The sequence below is a fragment of the Myiozetetes cayanensis genome, unplaced genomic scaffold, assembly GCF_022539395.1.
Source record: "Myiozetetes cayanensis isolate MyiCay16 unplaced genomic scaffold, myiCay2020 scf1, whole genome shotgun sequence".
Lineage (NCBI taxonomy): Eukaryota > Metazoa > Chordata > Aves > Passeriformes > Tyrannidae > Myiozetetes > Myiozetetes cayanensis.
The window spans coordinates 149220662-149235257 of record NW_026086604.1 but is presented as its reverse complement, the minus strand read 5'-3'; the positions used below and the strand labels follow the sequence as shown (position 1 = coordinate 149235257).

Below are 14596 nucleotides of genomic sequence, written 5' to 3'. Positions count from 1 at the left end.
CTACTGAGTGCAAGGCTTAGTTTCAAATCCTTTCTTAACTGATTTGGTTTATTTATTTTTAAAGCTCAAAATCTTGCAATGGGCATTGTCACAAAGAGTAAGACTCATCTCTCAAGCCCCTTAAAAGGAGAAATAATTTGTTCAAAACATCAGAAAGCAAATGTCTGATTTATTCCCAAAACAAAAATATCTGATTTACTCCCAAAACAAAAAGAATCGAGTCTCCACGGAGCAAAATGTCCAAATCCTGCTTTGGGGGGAGCTTGGATGGGGATGGTTCTCATCAGATCACCACAAAGTGTAAATGGAGAAGAGATATCAGAGCCAGTGGAACCACAGTGTTCACATTTGAGATGGAGGGAACAGAGAGACAAGGTTATTTTCAACAGGAAAAGCAGCACAGGGAGGAGAAGCAATATCAGGAAGGGAAGAGAAAACAAGGAGAGAGTCAATGGTTACTCATCTTGGAGAGAGATGAAGGTGGTAACAGCCCCTGGGTGCTGTAAAGGACCCCAATCCCAAACCCATCAACTGACTGATGCTCAACAGAGGATCCCATCCTTTGCAAATGAGGCTGCAATAAAGATGCTTCATGGCACAAGAGCACATCCACCTCCTTAGAAATGGCATTGGGATGTCCCAGCCCACCTCCCACAGAGAGAGATTTACACCTGGGACCGTTCCACGGGCTGCATGGGAGCAGAGACATGACTTGGACAGTCACAGATAACCTGCCTTCTGTCCACAGGTTATAAACTGATATTTATAGTTCTAATTCTCCCTTCCTTCCCTCCCCCCCCAAATAAGTTGCATTTTGACTTTAAATGGGTAAGGTACAGCCAACCCCTAAAATAGCAGATAATAAGGGGGTTTTTTTACAGAGCTGGCTCCTAACGAGGTCCTGCTGAAAGTGCCCTTCCTTTGGGCATCCGTGGTATTCGACGGAGGAGAAAACAACCTCCTCCTCTGCCCATTGTGGCATCTGCCCACGTTGTGGCCTCCTGACAGCACAGCACTGGCTCCAATCCACTTCCTGACCATCCGGCCCTTAATGATTTGGCTGCAGGAATCCTGCTGAGCTCCATGTGCAAATGCGCGATAGGTCACGGACTCGGAATTGGGGCCCGGCCCAATCCCGATATTCCAGAAACGTTTTTAGAAAGACAATACGCATCACACAGCCCGGCCAGTGGTCACACTTCATTCCTGTGACAGCCAAGACCTTTTCCAATGCAACCCAGTAATCCACAGTAGCATTCAGACGAGTGGGGGGTTACAGAGGGGGATGTGTTGCTGCTCAGAGCGCTCAGCTGGGCCGGCCTGGTTAAGGGCTGTCACGCTCCTGTGTGCCAAAGTGTCTGGCCAAGTCCACAAGAAATCCCACAATGTCAGACAAGAGTGTACAGAACACGTTTCAACAGCGAGGAGGAAGGAGGGGGGGTGAAAAATCCAGCCCTCACCCACAGGGTCCCTCATGTGAAGTCACATTTCACTGCCTGTCCAGCAGCGAGAGCTGAGTTCATGTGAAACAAAGCTCCTCCACCTGATTTCACACCCAGGCCATCAGCAAAAAATTGCTGGGGTCCTCGGAGAAGGGCTGCACACTGCAGTCATTCATCAGCTCAGGCTTTTCTCAACCCTTCCACCCCCCTCCTCGAAGCTTTTGCATCTGCTCCACCTGGAAAAGGAGACGCCCACCACTGTACAGGAGATGGGAAAGCAAGAAACCAACGGGAACTGGCTCAGCTGGCAGACAAGCTCCTGGATTTAGAGCTGACTGAACAGGACAGGGTCAGGAAATTCAGGAAGGGAACCCGGAGATGGGGCTGTTCTGGTCAGGAGCCACCTCTCACCAGAGCTCTGTGGGAGGGCTGGCATTGCAGGTTCAGCACTGCCAGGGTACCCACATGGGGCTGGTAGAAAGGGCACAGCACGTGTCAGAAAACCAGATCCCGATGGATTGGCAGCTGGTGGATGGAGCCAGGAATAAGCATGTGGGTTTAGGCACTCAAATCACAGCAGCCAGCCAGGGTTGACCTCACTGAGGCAAACATTTTAAACACCTACACTTGAGGAACACCTCTGAACTCCCATCTGACCCAGCAGCGCCAGAGCAGGCAGAGGATCGTGCAGTGAGGCAGCACCTGCTCCACTGAACAGCTCTCCAGGCTCCCACCAAGTGTCCTCACCACATCCCTACTCCCCAAGGAGAGCCTGGGGACCCAGCTCACACACACAGAGGCACCTCAGTTTAGCCATTCCCACCTGGGAGCATCCCACCCTCTGGGACGAACCCAGGTGTTTAAATAACACTACTCCAAATAATGCTGCTGAAAAACATTGCTCTTCACCACCAGCTGCCCCTCCAGGGGTCTCTGAGAGGGTATCAGTGAGCATATTTAGGTGGATGAACCCGTTCTCCTCATCTGGGCTCAAACAAAGCCCCTAATGAATCCCAGCCTGGCTTTTCCTGACTCACTTCTAGCTCCTTGTTAAGCTGGGACAGCTCTGGTGTCACGCCCTGGTGGCCCCAAGCATAAAAGGTTCCCCTTGTCCCCGCTCCCATGAATGCGGCGGTTCACGGAACGCGGCGTGTGGCTTTTCACGCGGCCGCTGGGCGAGCGTGGGGCATCCCAACCGCCCCATAAACCCGCTCCTGGAAGGGCTGCGAATGACTCAAGAATGTTACGAGGCAGCAGAAGCGAAAATCCTGGAAAAACCTCCTGCCCAGCAGCCTCCCCTGCCGCTGTCAGTCACGCTGCAGCTCCCGCAGGCGACGCCTGACGGGGAACCGCCGCCCACGGGCCCCAAACCACCCACGAGCCAGAAGGAGCCTTGGCAAAGCCCCTCCTCTGTTTCTCGTCTGGCTCCCCAGCTTCCACAGAGACCTTCCCTCCTCTTGTTGCAAGCCCCTGTCACAGGCACTTAAATCCACCTCGTTTCTTCAGGAAGCAGAGCGAGGCTGATCCAAGTCAGCAGGTTGCTTGGGGCGCTGCTGGAGAAAGGTTTCCTGGCTTGGACCCTGGGACAAGTGGGGAAACGTCTAGATCATGCTTTCAAACCTGGAGGGGCTTCCAGGATAGAAGAAAATGGCTTTTATTAGCCAAAAAAGTCTAGGGGAGATGAGGCAGAATAAGATTTTATTATAAACTTATAATTTTGTGTTAAAGGTATCTCATAAGGAGGTAGTTCCTGCTTTCTTTTCAAGGCATATCACGGCTCAGAGCCAGATTTACTTCCATCCTACACAGACCTGAACCTCTCCTGAACCCACACAGCATCACCACTGAATAACCATTTCATCCACACCAAGGAAATGGCCACCTGAAATGCCTCTACCTTCTCACAGACGTGAGGCAGAATGAACTCAATTCAATCCAAAGCACAAAGTATTTCATTTTGCTCCCTCTGCTCCAAACTCCACAGCAGAGCTGTAAACTCAGGAGTAGAAACAATAAGCAGTATCCTTTGTGTTTTATGCTGTGAAGAGCTTCCACCATGAAAACAAAGCCAAACAAAGCCAAACAAAGCCAACTAGCGGGTCAGGGATAGCACCACACACGGAAATTATGTCCTCCCTCTCTCCTCTGAACAACCACCTGGTCTTGGTAGCCTCAAACAGAGTAGTTTGGGAGGGGATTGAAGCTTTTTTGAGCTAATCAGCTTGACTTAGGAACACACATTGCCATTGATCTCGCTGTGAGAACACCAAACACCGACAAAGGCGGAACGAGGAAAACAAAGCCAGACAGAACCATCTTTCCTGGCGTTCGCCGCTCTGAGGAAATCAGATAGGGCTGCTGGACTGGCTGCCCAAATGGCTTTACAAGAGCCATGGGGAGAAGGGATCACAGCAGAGCATTGCTATGCAACATGTAATCCTTCCTCCCAACAATGGTTTCGCTGCGAAGCTCAGACTAAGTGCCCCCGTAATGATCAGTCTCAGACATGCTGCAACACACAATTTCTCAGTGTTTTAGCTGAGGACAGATTCCCATTCATTCCCAGCTGGGTCACGGGGCCCTGGCCGTGGTTTTCAGACAAACTCTTGTCTGGGCAGCAGCAGTGGGAATTCCTGGGTTATGGCTCCGCTGTCGTCATGGCTGGGCTGCGGCTCCGAGGCTTCCGACCATTCGCTATGGTCGGGGCAGAGCAGCCGAGCCCTCCCCGGAGCCAGCTCATCCAGGGAAAAAGCCTGCCCAGGGCTCCAGGAAGGGCTCAGGGATGCTTCTCCACAAATCGAAGGCCTTCCATCCCCTCTGCACAGATTCCCTCTCCGATTTAAACAGGCTTAGTCATTGCCTCTCAGCCCGAGCGTTAGTGTTTGTTTGGACAGCAGCCACGGTCCCCACACAGCCGGCACACCAGACTTGTCCCTTAGCACTGCCCCATGACACTGGCTGGATTAGAAGTTTTCCCTTCTTTTTCCTTCTCTCTTGTTAAAAAAACAAACAAACAAACAAACAAACCTTCCTCTGAGCCTGTTCTCAACTTGTTTCTTCAGAGCAGTTTTCCCTTTCCACCGCCCCTCCTTCTTCAAAAATACGGACACTCGTGTTTTAGTGACATATGTATTAAAATACAAGCACTTGAGCACAGAAGAACATAACCCTACTTAAAACTGAGACCTTTAGAAGTGTTTTCCCCTCCTTCAGTATTCCTAATGTGCCTCACATCCACGTAAACAATTAACTGCAAACACTTATGGGCAACAACAAGCAATTTTTTCCAGAGTTATGATTTCCAGGCCTTAGAAAGACTTTGGCTGAGCCAACCTCAGCCTGAAAAGAGGGAAAAATCCAGAAAACATTCCATAGGCATTCCTACCTGTCACAACCTGCAGCAATTAATACTGGTGGTGGCCCTGAAAACTGATCTGTGCATCGAGTCTGGGGCTCGTCTCAGGACGTTATTTTCTAGGTTTGGTTTGTACCCTGGTAAACATGTGATGGGATTTCTCACTGCAAGCACAACCCTGAAGAAGCTGCCTAAAGGATGCATTATATCCCCCCCCCCTTTTTTTTTTTCCATTATTACTCATCTGGAGGGTGCAGAAAAAAAAATAACAATACAGGTATTAACATTTAAATTTGCCTGTTGGACAAAACTCTGGAATTCAACTGGAATCGTGTTTACTGGGAGGAACTGGATGGGACTGGATGGTCAGTGCTTGTAAACACAGCCTCTGCAACAGGAGCCCAGGGTGCAAGCCTGTGCCTTGCTACGCCTGTGTGTGTGACCTTTAGGGAGTCACTTAATCTTTCGGGGTCTCAGTTTCCCCACCCTGTAAAACGGAGCTCCAGAAATGAGGAGGGTGCTGGGCTCTGATAACCTGTTATGTGATAGCTCATGAAGCTCCTCAGACAGATGATAGCTCGGGCAAACATCTCCCTGATATGGAGAGCCCGTCTCCAGCACGCTTGGCCCCTCCAGAGAGATCCCTGCCAGCACTGCCTGAGGCGGGGAAAAAAAAAGCCATTCCTTGCATGGAATTCCAAAATAAGCAAGGAAAAGTCAATGCACCTCCCGCTATCCTCCCCCAGAGCATCCCATATGACTCAAGGTACAACGTGTTCCAGGTGTAACCTGTCTCAGGATGGGTCTGGACCTAAATCCTACAGCAAGGTTGACGATGATCATGGCAGGGAAGCAATTAAGCCCCATGAAGGGAACCAGTTTCAAAGCAGGATATTTCCTAAAGAGAGACCTTTTTTTTTTGGGGGGGGGGGGAAGACTTTTTTGCTTTCCATTTCATTGCTTAAAGGGAGACCTTTTAGGGGAAAATGCCTTTTTTTTTGCTCTCCATTTCTGCCCTCCCACAGTTCTGCACTACACACTTGTGGCTCTCAAGGGTCCTGAAGGCAAAGGGTTGTGTCCCTCCTTCTGGAGGGATAAAGGAAAAAGGGAATGAGAACAGGATAATTTTTTTATTTTTTTTTTTTAACTTGGGTAACAGCAGCCCCCTTTAATAGTGCCCCTTGGATCTGTAAGACATGCTTGACCAGACATACCTCTGGAAGAGGTCAGCACTCCTGGGATTAAGAAACTTAGCAACGCTCCAGAGAGGGAGTTGGAAAGTCATGTTTAATGATACTTTGCTGAGAAACTGGGCAAATTTAATTAAAACATCACTTACTCAAGCCCAGTGGAACTAATTGAGTGCTCTAATATTCCGACTTTTCATTAATGGGTTACAAAAGAGGGCTGCACTTGTGTGTACAAGGGGGAGGGAGTGGGGGGAGGATATAGAGAGAAGATGAGAGGTTTAGCAAGGCTGCCTGGGCTTCTTTTAATATAACTAAGAGACTTCACTGCTGGCAATGGGGCTTTAATACAGTTGGCTTCTCTCACCAGCACCACCCCCTCGACACACACAACCATCTCCCCCCCCCCAGCACACACCCTCTCCACCCAGGACCCCTCGGAAAGAATGGCTGGATGAGAAAAGAGCAGATTTGGGCAAAGGAAGGGAAATTGCTTTTTTAATAAGTGGTCTATTCAGAGCTCCTACTTTTCAATAAAGAGGAGGCTGGAGAAGTCCTGGTCTAATTACCTCATCCTCACACCAGACAAGCTCGCCCTTTCATTAACCACTGAGCTCATATCATATAACTTGGTGAGCCACCACGGGCACAACATGTTCGGTGATTAGTTCACTGGTGGCAGCGAAATTACAGGCAGCCCATCAAGGTTGTTAAAAAAAAAGCAGAAGTAAAATCATAATTAAATGAGAACTTCCACCAAGAGACACTAAAACTAGGCGGGATGGGATAATGTCACCCTTCAGAAACACACGGATTGTTTGCTGGGGTGACACCATGGAGAAACTGCTGTGTTGACCAGGAGGTTGGTTGCCAAATTACTCAGTTAAGCACAGGTTTTTTGTTGTTTTTTTGCTGGGTCTCAAGGGACTGTTCGTATGTTTTGCCATGGTTGGGAGTGATTAGATGGGAAAAATGACATGGGAGAGACCACCAAGCTTGTGCTGCATCTTTAATGGATATCCCTCCACTCCCTCGGTGAACACACACATGCCCATCCAAGTGCTCCAGTTCCAAACTGCTCAGCTCCAAAATGGCCCAACTTTGGGCTATCTGCACTCCTGCACTGCCTGTGCTCAAATCCATGAGAGTTACTGTTAAAACAGCCAGATCAGGCTAAGTTCAAAGTGCTTTCAGGCTGCTGTAGTCACTGGGTTGGCAAATGCTGCTCAGGGGTTGGAACGGCAGGAGCTACCGATGGGCAGCTCCTTTTGAGGACAGACAAGTGCAGAAAACATGCTGAGGATCATATTTAACCCACTACCTTCCTCAAGGAAAATTATGAGTAAGTTCAGCAAGGAAAACTCGGTGGTACCTGCTGAGCAACCTCTTCCTCCAGCGCTGCACTCGCAGTGGGACCAGGAGGAAGGGCACAGGTGGAACCTGATATTAATCTACACCTCAAGGTAAGCAATGTCAAAGACAATCCACCAGCCACCCCGAGAGGGTCAATGGCCTCAGGTTTCCAGCTGGTTTCAACTTTGGAACCTGAAGGAAGCACTGCAAGTTTTGACCTTGCAGTTCCAAAGCCAGTTTGGAGTCCTCATTTCTGATCATCGTAATGGCACCACATTGTGCCAGTGGTTCAGGTCCACATATCCTGACTCTACAGGTCTATGTCCTCCTGATCCTGAACCACCATCCACCTAAGAACTTCCTTCTCAGCGTGAAGTTCACTCGTTCTGTGCCTGGTTTCGTGGTGGTGGTGTGGATCTGGTGCTTGGCTTGCCTTTCAACCAGACCACGTTCCAATTATTGCAGCGGCACAAGCGGAGGAATCGGTTCATCTGCTGCTGCAAACGGGCAAGGAAAGCAACCCCAACTCGACACACACGGTGTGGGTGGACAAAAATAGGAACAGTGAGTGGAGCACTGACCTGCAGCGAAGGTCTTTGACTTGGATTGCCAGGAGGGCTCTGAGTGTCTGGACAACTGTCACAACTGTTACTCAGCTGTTTAGCTGCAGATATTACACTCAGAAACCACTGCCAATGACCAGAGCCCAACTGTGCCAAAAAAAAAGGGGAGGCAGAGGATGCTGGAGAGTCCTGCATCTTCTCCCCTGGGAACTAACTCACAGTGGGATCAAGAAAGGGAAGGAAAGGGAAGATTCAACCCCTCCAGCTCATCCTTGGGATTTGTTTAGCCCCAAGTGACACAGTGGAGAGCACAGGTGATAAGTAAGGACACCTGACCTAATTCCAAGACTGGCCTCAGCCATATGGGGCATCCTGACTGCAGCTTCTGGGGTTGGGAACACTGGGAGTTGTGTCAAATCCATTGGGCAAGTTTTTTAGCCCCACCACTGTTGGTAGATGTCCATGGAATCACTAGAACATGCCAACGGCACCTAAAGCCACAGCCTTGCAGGTTTTGCTGAGGCTCTGTTATGTGCCTGTGGAACGGGAGGAGAGCCAGGACATCTCACAGCAACACCCACCATGAAATCACAGCCTCCATGGACCACCTTCCACTGTCAATCCCATCTGCCCACAGAGACGGGACAGGCCCTCAGGAGCAACCAACCACAGGGACTAAAACGGGTTTCATCATCCCGCAAAAGCCTGTTTCACACGTCAGAGAGCTGCCACTGCAGTTCACAGCCACTGAGCCCTCTAATCCAGAGCAGCAAAGCTGTCAGCCAAAACCAGACAGCAGCTAAATCCAGGATGTTTCTAATCCTGATCTCGGCACTGTCTAGGAGCATCTGGTGGTGGGGAGAGGGGCAGACCTCTTGCTGGCCAGCCCTGGCTGGTGGCATTCCCCGATGGCCCAACTCTGTCGCGAGGAATGGCATTTTCTACATACACAGGGGAACAACTGAGCTGGGGTGGCCATTCCTAGAATGCACAACTGGCTGGGGCTGCACTTGCCTGGGAAACTGGAGACCCAGGTCCCCCATCCCAGCCCCAAGCCCGCGTCCAATCACACAGACAATAACAAGGCTCGAAGGCTATTTCTGGCCTTACAGTATGTCCCCCCTTGGAGGTTGGTGCAGTGAAACACTGATCCTGAGCACCTGTGCTGGCCAATCTGAGGGATTTTCGTGTTTGGGCAACTCTAGGTACAGCCAAGCAGATTAGGGGAGAAGGTGGAAAGCCCCTTCCTCTCCCCCTCTTCCTTGCTGGGATGACCCACAATTGCAGACACTTTGTCCTTTACATCAGTCAGAGGATATCCTGAGTTGGAAGGGCCATACGAGGATCATTGAGTCCAAATCCTGGCCCTGCACAGGACAACCCCCAAAATCACGCCATGTGCTCAAGAGTATTGTCCAAATGTTTCCTGAACATTCCTGCAGGAGAGTAAAGACTCACAGGAAGAGCAAGGTGTCAAGGCTAGGAAGTCCTCCAGCAGAGAGGATAAGGATGGGAAAGGAAAAAGGGACTCTACACCCAAGCACTGTCACCTGCAAACACATCAGCTCTGGGTGATATGGAAGGTTTTCTGCCAGGAAACAAAGCTGAAGGGACTTTTGGGTCTGGGGACAGTCACAAATTAATCTGTCCACCCTGGTCCCCTGCCAGGTTCTCCAGCCAGTGTTAAAGAAACCTGGCCATGGAGATGCTCTACTGCCCACGTTCTACTGAACTGCTCAAGAAGAACATCTCCCAACCCATTTTTCAGCAGGAAAAATCCCTTCTTCTGTGTCCCACCCCATGTAAGCCTGAAGAACCCATCTTTCCTGTGGAAAACCAGCACTCCTTATCCCCACCTCCCACTTCCTGGACCTGGGCACTCCCATTTCTTTCCCCTCTGGTCCCTCCAACATTTTGCACAGCGACAAAACCAAGGGCACAGCCCCACGAGTGAGCCCTCGCCCTTCCAGAAGAAAGATCACCCCACGCATTTTTGCATCCCCCCCCCCGAACGTGAACTCCCCTCACCCCGAGACCCCCGAGCGGCCTCCGGCTCACCTTCATGCCCACCAGGTTGTTGTGGAAGTCCACCCGGGCTCGCAGGTCCTTGTTGGGCTTCCTGCCCAGGAACTCCTTGACGAACTTGTTGCTGTACTTGAGGTTGTCCCCGCAGCCGCCCCACTGCCAGGCCTCCCTGTTCTCCAGGTCGGGCGCCTCGTCGCACGTGCAGCGCTCCATGCGGCCCGCGCTGCACGCCTTGGCCATGGCGTGCGTCAGCCCCGCCGACGAGATGGCGTACAGGAAGGCCGTCTCCTTGAAACCTGCGGCAGGGGGAGGAGGGAGAGGCTTTAGTTGCAGGTGGAGGAAGGGTTGGAGAAAAAAAAAAAATCAGTAGGAAGCGGAGGGAAAACCCCGCCGTGAGAAGAGCTCGAGCCGCGGGATCGCAGGGCGGGATCACGGAGGGTCGTCTGGGACTGTCTCCCTCTCTGGGTCATCCCACAGCACAGGATGGTGTCCAGATGGCTCTGGAATGTCTCCAGTGAGGGAGACTCCACACCCTCCCTGGACAATGTGTTCCAGTGCTGGGTCGCTGCACAGGAAAGAAGTTTCTTCCTCAGGTTCAGGTGGAACATCCTGGGCATCAGATTCGAGATGATCTTTAAGGTCCCTTCCAACCCAAACCACTCTGGGATTCAGTGAGTCTGTGAAAGGTGTTTTTTAAGGACAGTCACTTGGTTCTGGGCTCCTGCAGTTTTGACTCATTGAGAGCTCCCATCCCATCAGCTGATACCATCCTTTTCCATACACTGAGGAAGGAGGAAATTCAGACCATGAAGTTTGTTCTCAGCCTGTGAGGCATCACTTTCTGCCTGTTGCCTCTTGTCCTGTTGCTCGGCACCACTGAGAAGAGCCTGGTCCATCCTGTGACACCCTCAAAGCAGGTCAAGCTCTATGTGCATCACTGATGGTGAAGAGGACACAGAGGGGGCAAGGAATGTGTGGAGGTGCCAAAAGCTAGGATTAAAGGATGTGAACAAAGTCTGGCCATCTCTGTGGATGTCACTGTGTGCACAGTCTGTGCCTGATAACAGAGTAGAGCAGGAGTTGTCCCATCCCTGGAAGTGTCCCAGGCCAGGTTGGACACGGCTTGGAGCAACCTGGGATAGTGGAAGGTGTCCCTGCCCACAGAAGGGGAGTTGGAGTGAGATTTTCTTTAAGGTCCCCTCAAAGCCAAACCACTCCATGATTCCATGAAGGGTTGGACAGGCCTTGGAGGTATCATGGGACAGCAATGCTGCTACCAAGGGGACACCAAACCCAGCACAGATTCCAGTCTGATGGCTGGGGCAGGAACCACAAGTGCTCCTTGTTCTTCCCTCTCCCTCCTGAAAAAAAGTCATTGGGTCTTACTCCAGTCCTACAAAATTAACAGTAGGCACCTGAGGGTTGGGACCCCAACACAGCACCTCACTTGAGTGCCTCAAAAAGCAGTTTACACCTCAAACCTTCCATGCACAACCCCCTCCTTTACACCTCCACCCTCACCTGCAGAGATGTGCCAGCATCCACTCCCCTCAGCAGCCTGAGTGACACTCAGAGAGACCCAGGATTTCAATCCAAATCACAAAAGCCAGAAATAAAAAGCAAACATGGCAGTATTTATAGCTGCCCATTCTCCAGCCGTGGAAGCCGTAAACGACTGCATATTTGAGATGCAATTCCAGGCCAGCTTTGGATGGGGCTCAAGAAATCCCCCACTCAAAAATAACACAAGTGGATGGTGACAGTAGTGGATATATCTGTGAGCTGGTGTGTCAACCAAGGACATGCAGAGACACTGCCAGGTCATTTTTGGAACTGTTCCTTGGGAGGTCCATGATAGTCCAAGCTCATGGGGCACTACCTGGCCCATTCCCAGAGCCTGCCTTCCCAAAACACTCCCAGGTGCACAAGGACTGAGGAAAATCCAGCCCAGGAGACTGAGGTTTGGTCCTCCCAAGGGTTCAGACTCAAACCAGACTCTGGTAGGAATTATCCAACCGTTCTACTGCTCACCTGGAAAAGAAGAGCAGGAACCTTTTCCTCACTTGAAGGAAAGTTAAAATAAAAAAGGCTCTACTCCACACTCACTGAGGACATTTTAAGGACTAGTGAGGGTTGAGAAACCAAATTCATACTTTTTCCATCTGTTTTCCCCTCCAAAAGTGAGACCACATCCTCTGACACCACAGAAACATCTCCAGCACTGCAAACACTCTCATTGGAACTGCTGGGAGAATCCTTTATTTAATTCACACACTAAAATATCATGGATTCTGAACTCCTCTGGGTAGCAAATGCCTTCTAAGCAGCTTTCCCCCTTTGCAGGGTGTTTTTAATAGGTTACACCCTAGGTCAGCCTGCCCACATGCCTGTCAGGGGATGCCACTGCTGCAGACAGATGTTCCCAAGCCTCTGTGCTCCTGGATTGTAGAACTGGCTTCTTGCCACTGTGCTACAAAATAGAGAGGTACCAGTGTGCTGAGAGAGTCCTCGATGGAACAGGGGGTGTGCACTCTCCTCTGAAGGTCTGAGACACTGCAATCATGAATAATTTGGGTTGGAAGGGACCTTTAAGTCCATCTCGTTCCAACCCCTGTGCCACAGGCAGGGACACCTTCCTCTACACCAGGTTGCTCCAAACCCCGTCCAACCTGGCCTTGGGCACTTAAATCACAGCAAACTGCCTGGATGTGGTCTGATTTATCAGCCCAGCTCCACACCCTGCCTGAAGAGCTCCTGATGTGAAGCCCTGGGTTCAGAGCAGGTGGGAAACCTCAGCATGAAGGTCAGTGCCATTCCACCACAACAGAAATCCAGGAGAAACGGTTCATCTGCCAGGTTCTCCCCTTCCATCAACCTCCACCCACCAGCCTGGCCTCTCTGCCCCTTCCCATTCTCCATCCCTGGAAGCTCCACAGGTTCCCAGTGCCCATCACATCACCCCAGGCATCGTCTCACCCACCACGGTGCAGCTCTTCCAACCAACTCCTCGTGACATCTGGCCCTGGCCAGGCCCAGAGCCATCTCTGCCACGCACTGTTTGACTGCACCAAGAGATTTGGTAACGAGATAACGAGCTTCAGATCAATGCAGGCATTCTAACCCCCCACCCCCTTGCACTGACAGCCTGCAGGCCGCAGCTATCCAGTTTCAGCCATTTCCAAAAATTGTTTGCGAGGATCCGAAGAGGATAACGAGTCCCTCAAACAATCCCCTGTTATTTTAAGAAACGGGCTGCATCAGCCCAAGCTGCTAAACCAGCAGCCAGGGCTCTGCTGGTGATCCAAGTTTTTAAGTGGAAAAAGTGTTGTTGGGCTTTGGTGTTGTTTTGGTTTGTTTTGGGGGGTTTTTTGCCCCCTTTTTAATTTCTCCTTAAGAAGCAGCTCCTGGAGGAGAGGAAAGAAGCCCCCACACCGAATAGCTGTGTCTGAGAGGGTGATCCATGTGCCTCTTTGCCCCGGGGGTGTCCCTTGCTGCAACGCTGAACCAGGAACCGGCAGCTCCCGGAGAGGAGGGGGGGAAAGATTTACAGGGCAGGGTGCTCCTCCACGGAGCAGCACCTGAAGGATTTACAGCGCCGGTGGAGGGCAGGGATGGTGCAGGGATATAAAACACGCCCCAGGGAGGCAGCAGGCAGAGCCCTGCAGCCCTCAGGGCTGCCATTCATCACCCAGCTCCCTGACAAGGCGGGGGACGAGCGGGGAGGTCCCCATGGTGTTTTGGGGGCAGCTCAACTTCGGGCTGCTCCTCGTCCAGGGGACGGTCCCGTCTGAAGGAACAAGCTGTGGCCTCCAGGTGTCAGCATGAGAAAGTGCTTGGCTCTCCCAAGGCGCCACTAATCCAGGGACTCCTCTGGCATGCGGGGATATTTTTAAACGTCTTGCAGCTCTGGCTCTTGGACCTCTTGGGTTTCATAAGGACTTTCCTTGTTTCCACCACTCAGTGACAGTGCATTAGTTAAGCCCTGGCGCTTCTGAATTACTCCTCCTCACTAATTAGCGAGGGAGGGAGCACTGCAAACCTCTGCTCTTGTCTTTAAAGACATCATCAGCGCCTGGGTTTCCAGGTGCAGGTCCCTCCTCTCTGGAAGTCACTAAAACCCTCCAAACCAATCCACGTTGTCTGTAAAACAGTCCTGCTGCATTTCAGCTGTGAGCTGGAAATAACTGGATTTACCAGGAGAGTGGGGGAAACTGGACTGTGTGAGACAGCACAAAGGAAGGAGATAAAAGTACCACCCTATCCTCCAATATTCAGATGGTCACCTCCATCTGAACTGCTGGGAAGAGGTGTGGGAATTACCCTCCACACACAACCTGGAGCTTTTCCCTGGGTAGGGCAGTAACAGGACACGAACATTTGAAGGCTTTGCCCTGTGCTGTGATGGGGCTCCCTTTGCCCTCTCCAGCAGGACAGCACAGAACAGGCTGGTTTGCCTTGTTTCCATATTTGCCATGTTTGCATAATAAATAGGGAAAAATTAAAAGGGAGAGGGGGAGAAGAAATCAAAAGAGGGAGAAGAAATAAAAGGGGGGGAAGAAATCAAAAGGGGGGAAGAAATCAAAAGGGGGAAGAAATCAAAGGGGGGAAGAAATCAAAAGGGGGGAAGAAATCAAAAGGGGGAAGAAATCAAAAGGGGGGAAGAAATCAAAA

At 51.0% G+C, this 14596-nt stretch overlaps 1 protein-coding gene across 2 annotated transcripts in view; it reads right to left on the bottom strand.

The window, feature by feature from the left end:
• The window catches only part of WNT9A (Wnt family member 9A), a 55568-nt gene that overhangs the window by 4468 nt on the left and 36504 nt on the right, over positions 1-14596 (bottom strand). For both annotated transcript variants that reach the window (XM_050309932.1, XM_050309925.1), the window contains exon 3: positions 9959-10221. In XM_050309932.1, coding sequence (XP_050165889.1) covers positions 9959-10221 — 263 coding nt within the window. The remainder of the gene's footprint in view (positions 1-9958; positions 10222-14596) is intronic.